The sequence below is a fragment of the Hypanus sabinus genome (assembly GCF_030144855.1).
Source record: "Hypanus sabinus isolate sHypSab1 chromosome Y unlocalized genomic scaffold, sHypSab1.hap1 SUPER_Y_unloc_18, whole genome shotgun sequence".
Classification (NCBI taxonomy): Eukaryota; Metazoa; Chordata; class Chondrichthyes; order Myliobatiformes; family Dasyatidae; genus Hypanus; species Hypanus sabinus.
Window position 1 is genome coordinate 283,236 of NW_026779019.1, and position 18,997 is coordinate 302,232.

At 43.7% G+C, this 18,997-nt stretch overlaps 1 protein-coding gene across 6 annotated transcripts in view; it reads left to right on the forward strand.

Annotated features, from left to right (window-relative positions):
• The first annotated feature begins 3,067 nt into the window (after positions 1-3,067).
• Positions 3,068-18,997, forward strand: part of LOC132386019 (nucleolar transcription factor 1-like) — a 101,188-nt gene continuing 85,258 nt past the window's right edge. The window contains exons 1-3 of one of the 6 annotated variants that reach the window (XM_059958292.1): positions 3,068-3,321; positions 4,801-4,894; positions 15,949-16,121. In XM_059958292.1, coding sequence (XP_059814275.1) covers positions 4,843-4,894; positions 15,949-16,121 — 225 coding nt within the window. In that variant the 5' untranslated portion in view covers positions 3,068-3,321; positions 4,801-4,842. Of the gene's footprint in view, positions 3,327-3,591; positions 3,630-4,800; positions 4,895-15,948; positions 16,122-18,997 lie in introns of those variants that run through there. The other 5 variants (XM_059958290.1, XM_059958287.1, XM_059958289.1 and 2 more) reach the window with 5 other exon arrangements.

An 18,997-nucleotide genomic window follows, 5' to 3' on the forward strand; every position in this document is an offset into this window, starting at 1 on the left:
AAGAGCTGGAAAGTTGATTGGCGAAAGTGATACAGAGCTGGAGAAGGGAAAGGATCATGGGACGGGAGGCCTCGGGAGAAAGAAAAATGTAACCAAGGCAAATATACGCTGCGAATGTGACTCCCGTCTCCCCTTCCCCCACCACCACTCTGCAATCCCCTCTCCCTCAGATCCCATCGTCAGCTCCTGGGCCCTCAGAGGCTCCATCTTCCTCTCACCCCGACCCTTCCCTCTCCACTGACACTACCAGCCTCCCTCCCCCCTCTGATCCCATCTCTCATCCGTGCCGGGTCTTTACCAATCCCTCCGACCTTCAACTCTCTGAGACAGTCCTCAGACTGAGCTCGTTGATTTCATTAACTTTGCCTCCAACTTTCACCCTGCCCTCAAATTTACCTGGTCCATTTCCGACACCTCCCTCCCCTTTCTTGATCTTTCTGTCTCCATCTCTGGAGACGGTTTATCTACTGATATCTACTATAAGCCTACAGACTCTCACAGCTACCTGGACTATTCCTCTTCCCACCCTGACTCTTGCAAAAATGCTATCCCCTTCTCATAATTCCTCCGTCTCTGACGCATCTGCTCTCAGGATGAGGCTTTTCATTCCAGGATGAAGGAGATGTCTTCCTTTTTTAAACAAATGGGCTTCCCTTCATCCACCATCAACTCTGCTCTCAAATGCATCTCTCCCATTTCCTGCACATTTGCACTCATCCCATCCACCCGTCACCTCACTCGGGATAGGGTTCCCCTTGTCCTCACCTACCACCCCACCAGCCTCCAGGTCCAATGTATAATTCTCTGTAACTTCCGCCACCTCCAACAGGATCCCACTACCAAACACATTTTTCCCTCCCCCCTTCTGATTTTCACAGGATCACTCCCTACGCAACTCCCTTGTCCACTCATCCCCCCCCATCCCTTCCCACCGATCTCCCTCCTGGCACTTATCCTTGTAATTGGAACAAGTGCTACACCTGCCCTTACACTTCCTCCCTCACCACCATTCAGGGCCCCAGACAGTCCTTCCAGGTGAGGCGACACTTCACCTGTGAGTCGGCTGGTGTGGTATACTGTGTCCGGTGCTCCCGGTGTGGCCTTTTATATATTGATGAGACCCAATGCAGACTGGGAGACTGTTTCGCTGAACACCTACGCTCTGTCCGCCAGAGAAAGCAGGATCTCCCAGTGGCCACATATTTTAATTCCACATCCCATTCCCATTCTGATGTGTCTATCCATGGCCTCCTCTACTGTCAAGATGAAGCCAAACTCAGGTTGGAGGAACAACACCTTATATACCGGCTGGGTAGCTTCCAACCTGATGGCATGAACATTGACTTCTCTAACTTCCATTAATGCCCCTCCTCCCTTTCTTACCCCATCCCTGACATATTTAGTTGTTTGTTTTTTCTCTCTCTGCCCATCACTCTCCATCTCCCTCTGGTGCTCCCCTCCCCCTTTCTTTCTCCCGAGGCCTCCCATCCCATGATCCTTTCCCTTCTCCAGCTCTGTATCACTTTCGCCAATCACCTTTCCAGCTCTTAGCTTCATCCCACTCCCTCCAGTCTTCTCCTATCATTTCACATTTCCCCCTCCCCCCACTACTTACAAATCTCTTACCATCTCTCCTTTTGGTTAGTCCTGACGAAGGGTCTCGGCCCGAAACTTTAACAGCGCGTCTCCCTGTAGATGCTGCCTGGTCTGCTGTGTTCCACCAGCATTTTGTGTGTGTTGCTTGAATTTCCAGCACCTGCAGATTTCCTGGTGTTTAGCCACCCTTTTCTGCTTTATATATTTATAAAAACTTTCACTATCTGTTTTTATATTCTGTGTTAATTTACTTTCATACTCCTTTTCCTTATTTCTTGTTTAGTTGTTCTCTGTTTCTTTGTAATGTTTTGCCAAACCTCCTGTCTCCCATTACTCTGCGACTTTGTACACATGAGCATTTAATTTGATACTACCTTTCATTTACTTAGTTATCCAAGGCTGGCTCTCCCCACACTTACTGTCCTTGGTTTTGACTGGAATATACTTTTGTTGAGCACTGAGAAAAATCTTTTCCTGTGAAATAGATTCCACTGTTCCTTAACTGTCCTCCCAAATAGCCTTTGTTCTCAATCCACATTAGCCAACTCCTCCCTCATCCCGTTGTAGTCTCCCTTGTTCGAACATAATACACTAGTTTTAGATCTAACAGTTTCATCCTATATCAGTATGCAAAATTCAGTCTTACTATGATCACCCTTTCCAAGAGGATCCCCGACTACAAGATTCTTCACCTTACTTGTCTCATTGCACAGGACTAGATCTAAGATAGTATTTTCCCTTGTAGTTTGTAGGCACCATGGTTTGATCTATAACTTCTTGGATGCTTCGCTTTTCACAAAACCCGACTGGTTCATGTTTTCCTTGGTCTACTCATGCTCTCTATCCACTTTTGCAACAGATCTTATTACAGTGATGTAGTTACAAAGAACATGATTGTCAGCACTGAAGACGTAACATGAAAAGAACTCAACTCCACTAATCGTTTGGAAAGCTCGAAACATTTCTTATTACTTATCTTGTCTTCTCAAAGTCCATCTCACATTGAATCGTGCATCATCACAACCCTTTCCAGCTGGAGTTTCTCATTCTAGCTAGAATGTGCATAGTAACAAGCCTAGGGACTTCATTGTGGAGTTACCATTGCCTTGTTAACTACCGATAAAACTGGACTTTCAATTTAGAAATCCCTGTTGCTAATTCCGGAGCTATCAAACTACGCATTGATTGCCCCTTTCAAAATTTCCGCCCCATGTTATATAAATTGATTAATTTTTAAAGTAATTTTTCATCTCCATTGGCCGACAGGGAATGACGTGCTGAACAATAAGGTGGAGTTGCAAATTAAATAAAAATGTAACGACGAAAGCTGCGGCTCTATTGTATGAGAATATATAACAGCTATTGCTAACTATCCTGCACTAGCTATTCGGAAGCAGCTAGCACTCTGCGCGCAGCTGAGGGAAGAGTATGGCCTCTCGTTATTTTAACATTTCGCAACAATTACAAAGTTCCCTTCGGAATTTTACATCTGTATAGAAAATATTTTGTTGCTTTTCTTTAAAAAAATCAATAACATCCTTCACAGCAGCCGAATACAGCGGGCTCGCTAAAGGAAAGGAAGGAACTGATAGGAAAAAGGGGATTGGAGACGTCGGAAATATCGCGAAGCATGCCGGCTCTCAACCGGGACTAGAAGGGGTACACGCCAGCGTTGTAGATCTGGCGAAGGTTGAGTCCCGGCTCTCCTATTTTTGCAAGACGAAGGTAAGGTAGTTAAAAAATTCTGTTAGGTGCATTTTAGAAAAGTAAATTAGCAATCCAGAAAAAAAGCCGGGTGTGTGCTCTGCTTCAAAAGAAAGTACAAGCGGGCTTCGACATGAGATTTTGCCGAGAGCCGCCTCTTGTTGACAGCTTCAGAAGCTGGTTGGCTCGAGTAGCGGCGCCAGTGCAGGGGATCGTTCTCGGTTCATTCCTTCGGTTCCGGCCCCTTTTGTCTTAAGCTGCTGTCGCTGCTTGGCTGGTATTGAACAGCGTCTCTCTCTTCGAGCAAAGTCGCGAAGCTTCCGGACTGGGTGAGTGTTCGGGTCCACCCTTTTGCTCGTTTTATTGTAATTTTATTTGCAGAGCCGGCGTTCTAAGTGATCGTCTAATCACCTCGCATCCTTGCTCGGTTCTCTCGGATTATTTATAATTTTCATTTATTTCCTATCCTTTCATTTTTTTTCAAATTATAACCATATAACTATATAACCATATAACAATCACAGCACGGAAACAGGCCATCTCGGCCCTCCTAGTCCGTGACGAACGCTTAAATGGGTTTGATTTCATGCTTATTGCGGGTTTATGCCGCGTTTTCCCTTTGGTAGCAGCGCTCACATGGCGGACCAAATCCTTCGCCCATAAGGGCTCTTATTCTGCCATAATTGGCCGGTGTGGAAGCGGAGACGATTAGTAGTCTAAAAGCGACTCCGTGTAGTTTCCCGATATATTTTAATTATTAAATTGTAGATATTTTATTTATATTATTTAACAAATAAATACAAATTATGAACCGTTTTTCGACACACTGCAGCTAACTGTAAACATGGCCGTGTGCGGCTGCGAAGTGCAACCGGAACTGGGACGCCATCACTGGGACAACGAGAGGGCCATGCGACGGGCCGATTCAACATGGGGATAGTAGCGGAACAGAGAACCGGGCGGAGATCAACTTGGAGGGCTTGTCTGGTGTTTGGTGCACTGTGTGGGGTGGATAATCAGTTGGTTTGGAAGTTTGCAGAAGGAAGCCGAGGGCGGCTGTGCACAATCGGATAAAAATGGCGGAGAGCTGGGCTGGGGCGGGTGAAAGCAAGACCGAGGGAGATGCTTCTCGCCCATGTCTTTCGTCTTCGTTTCCTAAATTCGAACTCCCCTACCACGCCTCAGCGAGAAGTTGATGCCGCTGCCAGCCAGAGATGCGCGCTCTCGTCCTCCACCAGACTTGGAGCGCATTCAGAAACAGCCAGTTTCCATTCTCTTTCGTCCGCTTCGTGCAGCGCTGCTCCTGCTTTGGACAAGCTGTGACTGGGAGGTTTTCTTCAGAGCGACTGTTGCACACGCTTAGACTGTACGGGAGAAATAATAAAGGTAGGAGGTTATTATGTAAGCACAGTTGGTTTGACTAGACTGGCTTGCATAGGATGCGCAGGGGTAGAAATGACTTGCAGCTATGCTATGGCTTAATCACTCGCTTCTACTTAGGTGATTGTGGACTCGACGAGTCGCGTGTTTCTGTCGAGCAGAATGAACGGAGAGACGGCCATGACTGGAAATACTGAAATAAGCGATACTAAAGGTGAGTTCCATAGGGCTGATGTTGCAGGCTGACTTCAGACTACAGAAATTTCCGTTCAGATTTCGTGAACGTGAGATTTATTTAAGTCTTTAATTAGCAAAGTGCAGAAATAATTCTTGCAAATTAACTTTTTAAATAAATTCTTACTTTCTTATATACCAGATTTTAATTTTGACCAGTTAACAAGTTATAAAATAAATAATGTACTTTGAAAAACAATAGTCATATTCGACCCTTGTTAGTATTCTTCATTAAATACACATCAAACAGAAAATACTTTAGTAGAACATCAAGAGAAGAAAATTAAACCCGGATTACATTTTGACGGTTAGATGTTGGGAGGGATATGTTTATCACACCTTAAAAGTAAGATTTGTTTCAAGCATTGAATTTCCCTTGTTATGATAGATACAATCATAATTGATAGCAGATGTACTCTCAATGACTGTCCACATGGCTTTAGACCACCTGGACAACACAAACACCTATGTCAGGATGCTGCTCAACTACAGTTCAGCATTTAATACTATCATTCCCACAGTCCTGATTGAAAAGTTACAGAACCAGGGCCTCTGAATCTCCCTCTGCAAATGCATCCTCGACTTCCTAACCGGAAGTCCACAATCCGTGTGGACTGGTGATAACATATCCTCCTTGCTGACGATCAACACTGGTGCACCTCGGGTGTGTGCTTAGCCCACTGCTCTGCTGTCTGTATACTCATGATTGTGTGGCTACACGTAGATCAAATACCATCTATAAATTTGCTGATGATACAACCATTGTTGGTAGAATCTCAGGTGATGATGAGGAGGCGTACAGGAGTGAGATATGCCAACTAGTTCAGTGGTGCCACAGCAACAACCTGGCATTCAACATCAGTAAGACGAAAGAGCTGATTGTGGACTTCAGAAGGGTAAGATGAAGGAACACATACCAATCCTCATAGAGGGATCAGAAGTGGAGACAGTGAGCAGTTTCAAACTCTTAATAAAGCACAGTTGTCAAGATCTCTGAGGACCTAACTATCTCCAATCCTCATTGGGATTTTAATATGGTTTTAATGATTTTAATAGATTTTATGATTTTAATAGATTTCAACATGCAGGTCAATTGGGAAAATCAGGCTGGTAATGGATCTCAAGAGAGTGAGTTTGTTGAATACATAGAAGATGGCTTTTTCGAGCAGTTTATCATTGAGCCGACTAAGGGATGAACTATACCGTTATGTAATGGACAGGAAGCAATTAGGAAGCTTAAGGTAAAGGGACCCTTTGGAACTGGTGAACACAATATGATTGAGTTCAACTTGAAATTTGATAGGGAGAAAGTAAAGTCTGATGTAGCAGTATTTCAGAGGAGTAAAGGAAATTACAGTGGTTTGAGAGAGGAGTTGGCCAAAGTAAATTGGAAGGAGATGCTAGCAGAGGTGTCAACAGAGCAGCAATGGTGTGCGTTTCTGGGAAAATGAGGGAGGTGCAGGACATATGTATTCCACAAGTGAAGAAATACACAAATGGTAAAACGTACAACCGTGGCTGACAGGAAGTCAAAGCAAACATTAGTGGCAAGATAGAGGATTGGAATGTTTTTAAAAACTTACAGGGAGCAACTAAAAAAATTATTAGAAGGGAAAAGACGAATTATGTAAGCACTGTGGAAGACACTAACAGACAACACTGTGTGAAGGAAGACAATTGGGTACTGTTGCTTTTACAGGAGACAATGTACTCAAAAAGCTAAAAGATCTAAAGGTATATAAGTCACCTGGTCCAGATTAACTGTATCCTAGGGTTCTGAAAGAGGTAGTGTTACAGATTGTGGTGGCTTTAGAAATGATCTTTCAAAAATCATTAGACTCTGTCATGGTGCCAGAGGACTGGAAAATTACAAATGTCACTGTACTCTTTAGAAGGAAGGAAGGCAGCAGAAAGGAAGTTATAGACCAGTTAGCCTGACCTCAGTGGTTGGGAAGATGTTAGAGTCAATTGTTAAGTATGAGTTGATGGAGTATTTGGTGACACAGGACAAAATATTACACAGTCAGCATGGTTTCCTTTAGGGAAATTCCTGCCTGACAAACCTGTTGGAATTCTTTGAGGAGGTTACACATAGGATAGATAAAGGGGATGCCGTGAATGTTGTATATATGGCCTTACAGAATGCCTTTGACAAGGTGCCATGTAAGAAGCTGCTTACCATGTTGAGTGCAGGAAAATTATTAATATGGTTAGAGCATTGGCTTATCGGTTGGAGGCAGCGAGTGGGACAAAAGGATCCTTTCCTGGTTGGCTGCCAGTGACTAGTGGTGTTCAGCAGGGGTCAGTGTTGGGACCGCTTACTTTTATGCTGTATATAAATTATTTAGATGATGGAATAGATGACTTTGTTGCCAAGTTTGCAGATGAAACAAAGATTGGTGGAGGGGCAGGTAGTGTTGAGGAAACAGGTAGAATGCAGAAGGACTTAGACAGATTAGGAGAATGGGAAAAAAGGGCAAATGAAATACAATGTTGGAAAATGCATGGTCATGCATTTTGATAGTAGAAATAAATGTGAGGACTATTTTCTAAATGGGCAGGAAGTCCATGAATCCAAGATGCAGAGGGTCTTTGGAGCCCTTGTGCAGAATACCCTGAAGGTTAACTTGCAGGTTGAGTCAGTGGTGAGGAAGGCAAATGCCATGTTAGCATTCATTTCAAGAGGTCTAGAGTACAGGAGCAAGGATGTGATGCTGAAGCTTTATAAGGCACCAATGAGGCCTCACCTGCAGTATTGTGAACATTTTTGAGCCCCTCGTCTTAGAAAAGATGACCTGGCATTGGAGAGGGTCCAGAGGAGGTTCGTAAGGATGATTCCAGGTATGAAAGGGTTATCATATGAGGAACGTTTGATGGCTGTGGGACTGCACTCAAAGGAATTCAGAAGGATGAGGGGGGTATCTCATTGAAATCTTTTGAATGATTGATGAAAGGCCTAGACCAGGGGTCGGCAACGTTTACCACTAAAAGAGCCAATATGGACCCATTTCCCACAGAAAAGAAAACACTGGGAGCCACAAAATGAAATAACATTGCATACAACGGGGTTTTTTTGCCTTTATGCTATGTATAAACAAACTATAATGTGTTGCATTTTTGAAATTGATGAACTCCTGCAGAGAAAACGAAATTACATTTCTGCATGCAACAAAAACATTTTGAACTCCGAAAAAAAGACGTTGGGTTGAAGGTTACTACATAGGTAGCCTACCTTGGATCGAAGAATTAAAAGAAAGCGCGCACTGGCGGGTGTCAGGCATTGGCAGTGGTGATGTATATTAATAGCGATAAAAAACACGTTGTAGCGGTGTAGCGCTACACGCAGCGCTAAAATAAAGACTGCAGTCAAAGGTAACTTTATTCGAACTAAACAGCCTTGCTTTTAAGCCTCCCTCAACCCAGCCCCCATGGACGCAGATGCTGCAAAAGACGCGTACTCACAAACCCCCGTAGGCTATCTCCCTTAGCCGGAATGCTGGCTAATTGTGAGGAAATGTGAGGCCACACTTAGATTGTACAAGATCACCATAATCTTCAAATTTAGAATTACATTTCAAAAGCTAACAAACTAACATAAAATACATTTTAATTAAATACTGACCAATTATTTCCCAAAGCAACAGGGAGCCGCAGCACAGAGGTGAAAGAGCCACAAATGGCTCGGGAGCCGCAGGTTGCCGACCCCCGGCCTAGACAGATTAGTTCTGGAAAGCTTGCTTTCCATGTTGGGAGAGTTTAGGACAAAAGAGTGCAGCCTCAGCATAGAGCGCCCATTTGAAACAGAAATGCAGAGAAATTTCTTTAGCCAAAGGCTGATGAATTTGTGGAATTTGTTGCCACATGCAGCTGTGGATCTCAGGTTGTTGGGTGTATTTAAGGCAGAGATTGATAGGTTCTTTATGGAACATGGATTCAGGAAAGAAGGCCGGGAACTGGGGTTGTTGAGGAGGAAAAAAGTATCAGCCATGATTGAATGGTGAAGCAGACTCAATGGATGAGATGGCTTAATTCTGCTTCTATGTCTGATGGTTTTACATTTTATCACTGTAATGTGGAAATCTGAATGTGATCAGATACGACTGAATATGAAGCCGTCATTTGATGTTTTAAGTAGTTTGTGCGTAGCTCACTAGAGATGGCAGATTCTGTTTTTTTTAGAATCAGAGTCAGGTTTACTATCACTGGCATGTGACATGAAATTTGTTAACTTAGCAGTAGCAATTCAATACAATACATAATATAGAAGAAGAAAAAAATATACAAGTAAATCAATTACATATACACATCATAAATAGAAAAATATTTGTGCAAAAACAGCAGTATTGTATATTTTTAAAAAGTGAGGTAGTGTCCAAGGGTTCAGTGTCCATTTAGGAATCGGAAGAAGTTGTTTGTGAATTGCTGAGTGTGTGCCTTCAGGCTTCTGTACCTCCTACCTGATGGTAACAGTGAAAAAAGGGCATGCCCTGGGTGCTGGAGGTCCTTAATAATGGACGCTGCCTTTCTGAGACACCATTTCCTGAAGATGTCTTGAGTACTTGGTAGACTAGTACCCAAGATGGAGCTGATTAAATTCAAAAACCTCTGTAGCTTCTTTCAGTCCTGTGCAGTAGCACCCCACCTCCCCATACCAGCCTGTCAGAATGCTCTCCATGGTACATTTATAGAAATTTTTGAGTGTATTTGTTGACATGCCAAATCTCTTCAAACTCTTAATGAAGTATAGTCACTGTCTTGCCTTCTTTATAACTACATCGATACGTTGGGACCAGGTTAGAGATCTTGACACCCAAGAACTTGAAACTGCTCACTCTCTCCACTTCTGATCTCTATGTGTATTGTATGAGTAATGTAAGATGTTCCTTCATCTTACATTTCCTGAAGTCCACAATTAGCATTTTAGTCTTTCTGACTGTTGTTGTGAGAATGAAATCACCAGAGAGAGAGTTACTGGTAGATACAAAACAGCTTCTTTGTTCGATAAAACAAGGTACAGCAGACATCACACGGAGACGCTTTCAGTGGAAAGGTCTGCTGGCCTGATATAGGGCTTGATATTTATTTGCTAAACACAAAAGTTCCATATTTACAAATACAGTCGGCCCTCCTTATCTGCAAGTTCTGCATGCGCGAGGTCAACCAACCGCGAATTGAGAAAACCCGGAAGTGCTCTTCCAGTACTTGTTGTTCGAGCATGTAGACTTTTTTTGTCATTATTCCCTAAACAATGCAGGATAACAACTATTTACATAACATTTACATTGTATTAGGTATTATAAGTAATCTAGAGATGATTTAAAGTATACGGGAGGATGTGCATGGGTTATCGTGGATCGAGATCGAAAAAAATCGGAAGTTCTCTTACTAAGTAAGTCAGAACAGGTATATCTGGTATGAAGTTGAAAGCTGGAAAGGTGATTGGTGAAAGTGATACAGAGCTGGAGAATGGAAAAGATCATGGGACGGGAGGCCTCGGGAGAAAGAAAGGGGGGGGAGCACCAGAGGGAGATGGAGATCAGGCAAACAACTAAATATGTCAGGGATGGGGTAAGAAGGGGAGGAGGGGCATTAACGGAAATTAGAGAAGTCAATGTTCATGCCATCAGGTTGGAGGCTACCCAGCTGGTATATAAGGTGTTGTTCCTCCAGCCTGAGTTTGGATTCATTTTGACAGTAGAGGAGGCCATGGATAGACATATCAGAACGGGAATGGGATGTGGAATTAAAATGTGTGGCCACTGGGAGATCCTGCTTTCTCTGGCGGACAGAGCACAGGTGTTCAGCAAAATGGTCTCCCAGTCTGCGTCGGGTCTCACCAATATATAAAAGGCCACACCGGGAACTCCAGACACAGTATACCACACCAGCCGACTCACAGATGAAGTGTCGCCTCACCTGGAAGGACTGTCTGGGGCCCTGAATGGTGGTGAGGGAGGATGTGTAAAGGCAGATGTAGCACTTGTTCCGTTTACAATTAAGTGCCAGGAGGGAGATCAGTGGGAAGGGATGGGGGGGGGAGGGGACTAGTGGACAAGGGAGTCGCATAGGGAGCGATCCCTGCGGAAATCAGAAGGGGGGGTGGAGGGAAAGATGTGCTTGGTAGTGGGATCCCGTTGGAGGTGGCAGAAGTTATGTAGAATTATACATTGGACCTGGAGGCTGGTGGGGTGGTAGGTGAGGACAAGGGGAACCCTATCCCTAGTGGGGTTATGGGTGGATGGGGTGAGGGCAGATGTGCGGGAAATGGGAGAGATGCGTTTGAGAGCAGAGTTGATGGTGGAAGAAGGGAAGCCCCTTTGTTTAAAAAAGGAAGACATCTCCTTCGTCCTGGAATGAAAGGCCTCATCCTGAGAGCAGATGTAGCGGAGACAGAGGAATTGTGAGAAGGGGTTAGCATTTTTGCAAGAGACAGTGTGGGAAGAGGATTAGTCCGGGTAGCTGTGAGAGTCTGTAGGCTTATAGTAGATATCAGTAGATAAGCCGTCCCCAGAGATGGAGACAGAAAGATCAGGAAAGTGGAGGGAGGTGTCGAAAATGAACCGGGTAAACTTGAGTGCAGGGTGAAAGTTGGAGGCAAAGTTAATGAAGTCAACGAGCTCAGCATGCGAGCAGGAGGCAGCACCAATGCAGTCGTCGATGTAGCGAAGGAGAAGAGTGGGATAGATATGTGTATAGGCTTGGAACATGGACTGTTCCACAAAGCCAACAAAAAGGCAGGCATAACTGGGACCCATACAGGTACCCACACTCTCGGTACACCCTCGGTTTGGAGGAAGTGGGAGGGGCCAAAGGAGAAATTATTGAGGGTAAGAACTAATTCCGCTAGACCAGGGGTCAGCAACCTTTACCACTGAAAGAGCCATATGGACCCGTTTCCCACAGGCAAGAAAACACTGGGAGCCACAAAACCCGTTTGACATTTAAAATGAAATAACACTACATACAACGTTTTTTTTGCCTTTATGCTATGTATAAACAAACTATAATGTGTTGCATTTATGAAATCGATGAACTCCTGCAGAGAAAATGAAATTACATTTCTGCATGCAACAAAAACATTTTGAACTCCGAAAAAAAGATGTTGGGTTGAAGGTTACTCCATAGTTAGCCTACTGTGGATCAAAAAATTAAAAGAAATCGCGCACTGGCGGGTGTCAGGCATTGGCAGTGGTGACGTATATTAATAGCGATAAAAAACACGTGGTATGCTACACACAGCGCTAAAATAATGACACGGAGTCGGTAAACTGCAGTCAAAGATAACTTTATTCGAACTAAACAGCCTTGCTTTTAAGCCTCCCTCAACCCGTCCCCGTGGGTGCGGATGCTCCAAAAGACACGTACTCACAAACCCCCGTAGGCTATCTCCCTTAGCCGGAACGCTGGCTAATTGTGAGCCGGTTCGGATGTGCCAGGAAATGGGTCGCCACAACGTTTTATTTAGATTGTACAAGATCACCATAATCTTCAAATTTAGAATTACATTTCAAAAACTAACAAACTAACATAAAATACATTTTAATTAAATACTCATCATTTATTTTCCAAAGCCACAGGGAGCCGCAGCACAGAGATGTAAGAGCCGCTTGCAGCTCAGGAGCCGCGGGTTGCCGACCCTTGCTCTAGATGGAGGAGAATAGTGGTAGAGGGGAATTGGTTAGGTCTGGAATACAAAAAGAAGCGAAGAGCATCTTCAATCTTCTGTGGAGTGGGATTCACAGCTTTTAGGGAATGCATTGTGTCAGGAATCCCATGAGATGTTGAAAAGGACCAGTAGAAATGGAAGACCTCTATATGTGTGTGTGTGTGTGTGTGTGTCATTCTGTCTGTCTGAGGTGTGTGTGTCTGTGTGGTCTGTCTGTGTTTGTGTGTGTGTCTGCCTGCTTTTAGACTCTGACACACTCTCTCTCTCTCTCTCTCTCTCTCTCTCTCTCTCTCTCTCTCTCTCTCTCTCTCTCTCTCTCTCTCTCTCTCTCTCTCTCTCTCTCTCTCTCTCTCTCTCTCTCTCTCTCTCTCTCCCCCCCCTCTCCCCCTCCCTCCCTCCCTCCCCCTCCCTCTCCCCTCTCCCTCTCCCTCTCTCTCTCTCTCTCCCCCTCTCCCTCTCCCCCCCCCCCCACCCTCTCCCTCAATTAATGTCCCTCAATTGCAGGAAGCTCACTGCCTGGTCTGTGACTGAGTTGCCCGCCCACTTTTGGCCCGAACTTGTTGTGAATCCTGCTTGGTTTATTAGCTTGTCATGGGAGCCCCTCAATGTTAACACAACTCTACACTTTGAACCACCTTGAACTCCTCTATCACCAATGACAAGAGCAACTGTAGCTGGTCTCATCTTATGTAAAACCCTACTGAAGTAAAACTTGGGGAATCCCCAGCCACCTCTGCTTGTTAACATTCCTCTTGATGCCTTCCACAGTGGTGGCGGGGAGCTCCTAAAGCAACAGCTGATTTGGTACAAGACCATGTTAAAATTAATTTAAATTTCTGGTTTTGTCAACATTGTCCTCTTGGCATGCATTTTCTATCTTCCATTGTAATTTGTAGACCACCTCCTTACTACTGTTTTGGGGTCTATATACAACTCCCATTAAGGTCTTTTAATCCTTGCTTCTCCTTAGCTCTGTCATCTGTTAAGGTCATATACTGTGTTCAATGCTGCTGGTGTGGCCTCTTGTTTATCGGTGAGACCTGATGTAAATTGGGAGAGCATTTCACTGAGCATCCGTCCACCAGAACAAGCAGGATCTCCTGGTGGCCACCTGCTTTAATTCCACTTTCCATTCCATTCTGATATGTCCACCCATGTCCTCCTCCACTGCATTCCTCAGCCTTCTTTCAATTTGTTTGTGCTACTCAATCCCAGACAGGGATTGGTGTTTGGTCAGAGCTCAAATTACATTGCTGCAATCTACTGCTGCTTTGTTCCACTCAGACAGTTTAACCTGAGTGAAATACCCTCCTCTGAAACTTTGAATGTTTTGATTGGTTAATGATCAAAGCATGGAAATGCTGATAACAGTCTTTGCTTCACTCTGGAAACACTTTTTATAGGTTAGTTCATTTAAGGGCAATTTGAATACTTGTCAAAGCCTTGAGCATGAAGGGATTGAACAATTATGCATAAATTGGTCTTACCAATGCTAAAGACATAATTTGAGGAATTAATTGTTTGAATTAGTTGAAAAGGGAAGTGCATTACTATAGACATTTGCTAATCTTTTATTAAAATGTATGAATAGGAAATAATCAATCCTATTAAGCCTACATTTTGAGGTTAGTGATTGTCATGAAGAAAGTAATATATTTGTTAATGGTGAAGTGTGATGTGGCAGAAAATTAACTGAAGCAGGATAGATGAGTGTGTTGTTGCTTAAAGCTCCAATTTAATATTTAGCAAGTGCGAATTAAGCCGTATTGAAGTTGTCCCCAACCATGGGGCCGGAAATGAGGAGGAAATGATATCATTTGGTGATATGAAATGATAAGAATCAGCTGCACCTTTTCCCATTCTCAGTCACGCCCATTGTTGAATTTGAATGCACGTGAGGTCATTACGCGCACAGTCATAACCCATGCGAGGTTATCAGTCGCCCAAACACTGTGATAACCTCACGCCAGGGATCACTGGTTGGCCTCTTGTGGCAGGTGGGAAGTGCCGTTGGTACTGGCCTGGAGCACCGCCTCTAAACCTGTTTACTACAATGAATGTTCAGTGCTAAAATATTCACAGACGACCTAATTCAGGCTCAGGGTTTCATAAGTAGAGCAGCTACCTCACTGCGATCTAGTGAAAGTCATCCCTTGAGACAACTTTTGTCGGCTGATAGATCCTACAAGGTGTGCGCTTGTCGCACTCCTCACTCAGCCACTCGCTCTCTCCAGACTGCAACTGCTGCAGCCCCAGCTCAGAGACCTCTGGCCCTGAACATGTCCTCTTACCCCACCCGCGGCCAGCCGCACCTGATTCCAGGAATGAAAGGGTTACCGGATGAAAAACATCTGGCAGCTCTTGGACTGTATTCTCTGGAGTTCAGGAGAACGAGGGGGGGTCTCATAGAAACATTCCAAATGTTAAAAGGCTGAACAAATTAGATATGGAAAAGTTATTTCCCATGGTGGGAGATACATTTAAGGCAGAGATAGATAGATTCTTGTTTACCCAGGGCATTAAAGGGTATGGAGAGAAGGCAATGGAGTGGGGATGACCAGAAGAATTGGATCAGCACATGATTGAATGGCGGAGCAGTGTCTGGCTCCTATACCTTATGGTCTTAAAGGTCTTATTTACCTGTACAAATATTCACCACCAAGTGAAATGACATTTCTCCAGACCAAGGTGCACAACACGGTACCTACAGTTAACACACATAAAGTAATATTAATATTAACGGATAATAAGGTGCATTTACAACTCAGGTTTAACAGTAAGCAGTATAATGCTACTGGCACATCATGCATGATAGACCTGGGTACAGCCAGGGAGTTCAGTACCGGAAGTCAAACTATAAGTGGATCTGAATTTTTGTGGACAGTCTAGATGTGGTCTTTAGTAAATGCAACAAAAAACAAGATTGTTGATTTTTTAAAATTTGAAATGCTGACCCATATCTTAAGTTGCATGCATAGGCAGAGACTGGGCAGAAAGGCAATTCTCATGACTCTTGAATCTACAGTTATTTTTCAATCTGCTCAGAATTTCAAACTTTATTTCCTTGCAATATTGGGGGAAGCCATTTGCCTTGAGCCACCAGTCCAATCTTACTGATGTTTCTTGAAGGGTTTTTGCTTATCACTGTGGTACTTTCAACAAAAAGGGCATCCTTTATGGTATTCCAGTTAAATTGAAACCTAAAACTCGATGTGTTTTAATACTGGTGAATTATTATTGTTGGATTCTTGTTTGTTGTATTTAAGAGACATCAAAATTTTTTTGAGGAAGGAGTTAATTTCAAATGGTGGGGAAGAATTGAATTATTGTTTATGAGCTGTAGAGGTTGATTCACTTTTTCTTTACAGAGTGGCCAAAAGAGGATCTCCTGGGCCTATTGAACAGCATGAGAAGCATGGTTCCTACCAATGATGTGATGAAATTTAAAACAACCGAGTCACACATGGACTGGAATAAGGTGACCTTCTCACATTATACAGCAGAAATGTGTAAACAGAAGTGGTCGGAGATCTCACATGAGGTAAGTGTCGACATTTAGCTGTTGTACCTAATAGGGCACAGCTTTAAATATCAAAGTAGCTGCGCGCCATAATTTTTGAAGTGAATAGTACCATTTTTGTGTAATGAATATGATAGGCTTAGGTTCCAACTCTTGATCCTCTCCAACTAAAGAATGTCTTGCAGCTTAGAACTTCCACTTTATAAAACAAACTTGTAAAACTTATAAAATTTTATTGAGCGTGTTTAATAGGTTAGTGAATGACATACCATTTAATGTGGATAACTGTAGTTACAACACTTTTGGGAATGGAATTCTGGCTATGCTCATGTGTGACGGACATGGACTGTGCCTTTAAAAGCCAGAGAGAGAGACTGACTACAGTCCTGCCTGGGTTGCTATGGTGAGAAAGGTGTTGTTACGTGATGGACAGTTGATGTTTACAGATGCTTTGCGACATGTTTATTTAAGCAAGGTCAGATGACTCAAAGATACACAGACTGGAATCAACCATGGAAGAAGAGTCACTGGATGGAACCTTCAAGTGTTCACAAGGGTGGGTTGAGGATCAATCAGGAGAATCAATGGGTAGCTATTACGGTGTGTAGAAGGACTGGCTCTGTGGAAGCTATTAGTGCGTTTACTCTTGCCTGGGTTGTAGTTTTCCCTCGAAGACCATAGCCTTTGTGATAAGGTATGTTTGGCTAACTTGAGAGTGGATTCGGTGTCTGACCACAGAAGACCACCAACACCTGTTTATCCATCCTTCTATTGTGGATTTTACCTCGGCTTACAAATACCTCTCTCCCCACTTCCTTACATTACCATCGTAAGACTTTAATTCTTGCCACCTGAGCTTAAACGAGTTTGGGAATAATATTTATACACACACGCACGCACACACACGCACGCACGCACGCGCACACACACACACACACACACACACACACACAGACACACACACACACATACACACACATGCACGCGCGCACACACACACACACACACACACACACACACACACGCGCGCGCGCGCACACAAACACACGGACACACATTCACACACACGGACACACACACACACACACACACACACACACACACACACACACACACACACACACACACACACACACACACTCATACCCCCCAACATTTGATTTATCAGGTTTAAGTTACTATATTAAGTAGTTACTAATAAATAGTGGGGTCTATTGCTGCTGTTTTATTTAAACCACTGTGTGTGTGTAATACCTGTTTAACAAAGATAAATGATGGAAAGTTTTAGATGGTCAGTGATGGCCAAGAAGTGGGAGAACTATTGATAATAAAATAAATTTTTGGTATATTAGCAGTATCATTTCAGTTTGAGCAGGAATATCTATAACTTTTAAAGAGCACAATTTTAGGACCTCTTCATTTAGGAGTTTGTGTTTGATAAGACAATACCCTAGATTAATTACTTCATGAACACGTTTTAAGTTAAAGGTTGCCTTTGAATTTTAATCATTTCATGAGGACTGATTAATTGTTATTTCGGCCTCCATTTTAAGTCCCAATCAAGATCACAGTCTTTGTTAAAGATTAAGAATATTTTCATCCTGTATTCCTTCTTCAATCTTTGATCTTTTTTACCTATCATCTTTCTGCTTCTTACTTCATTGACTTTTCTATGTACTCACTCATCCATTTCCTCACCTGCTTTCATTTATCACCTGTCAAATTGTGGTCCTTCAACCATCCAACTTAGTATTTTTTCCCTTTTCTGGGTTCCATACCGGTCTTGCCCTGAAACAAAACTGTTGATTACTTGCCATTACCTGCCTAGATTGTGCCTCTGGCACAGAGTCTGGCCCTATGGCTCAGAAGGGTAGGGAAGGGAAGAGGAAGGAAGTAGTGATAGGGGACTCTATAGTTAGGGGTCAGACAGGCGATTCTGTGGATGCAGGAAAGAAACTCGGATTGTAGTTTGCCTCCCAGGTGCCAGGGTCTGGGATGTTTTGGATCGCATCCATGATATCCTGCAGTGGGAGGGAGAACAGCCAGAGGTCGTGGTACATATTGGTACCAATGACATAGGTAGGAAAAGGGGAGCGGTCCTGAAAACAGACTACAGGGAGTTAGGAAGGAAGTTGTGAAACAGGACCATAAAGGTAGTAATCTCAGGATTACTGCCTGTGCCATGCGACAGTGAGAGTAGGAATAGAGAGAGGTGGAGGATAAATGCATGGCTGAGGGATTGGAGCAGGGGGCAGGGATTTAGATTTCTGGATCATTGGGACCTCTTTTGGGGCAGGTGTGACTTGTACAAAAATCCCAGGGAGACCAATATCCTGGCGGGGAGGTTTGCTAAGGCTACTGGGGAGAGTTTAAACTAGAATTGCTGGGGTTGGGAACCGAACTGAAGTGATGGAGGAAGAGACAGTTGGCTCACAAATAGAGAAAACTTGTAGACAGTGCGAGGGGGGGGATAGACAAGTGATAGAGAAGGGACCTGCTCAGACCGATGGTTTGAGTTGTGTCTGTTTTAATGAAAGGAGTGTTGTGAACAAAGCAGACAAGCTTAGAGCGTGGATCAGTACTTGGTGATATGATGTGGTGGCCATTACAGAGACTTGGATGGCTCAGGGACAGGAATGGTTACTTCAAGTGCCAGGTTTTAGATGTTTCAGAAAAGACAGAGAGGGAGGCAAAAGAGGTGGGGGTGTGGCATTGTTGATCAGAGATAGTGTCACCGCTGCAGAAAAGGTGGACGTCATGGAGCGACTGTCTATGGTCTCTCTGGGTGGAGATCAGAAACAGAAAGGGGTCAATGACTACTGGGTGTTTTTTATAGGCCGCCTAATAGTAACAGGGGCATTGAGGAGCAGATAGGGAGATTCTGAAAAGGTGTAATA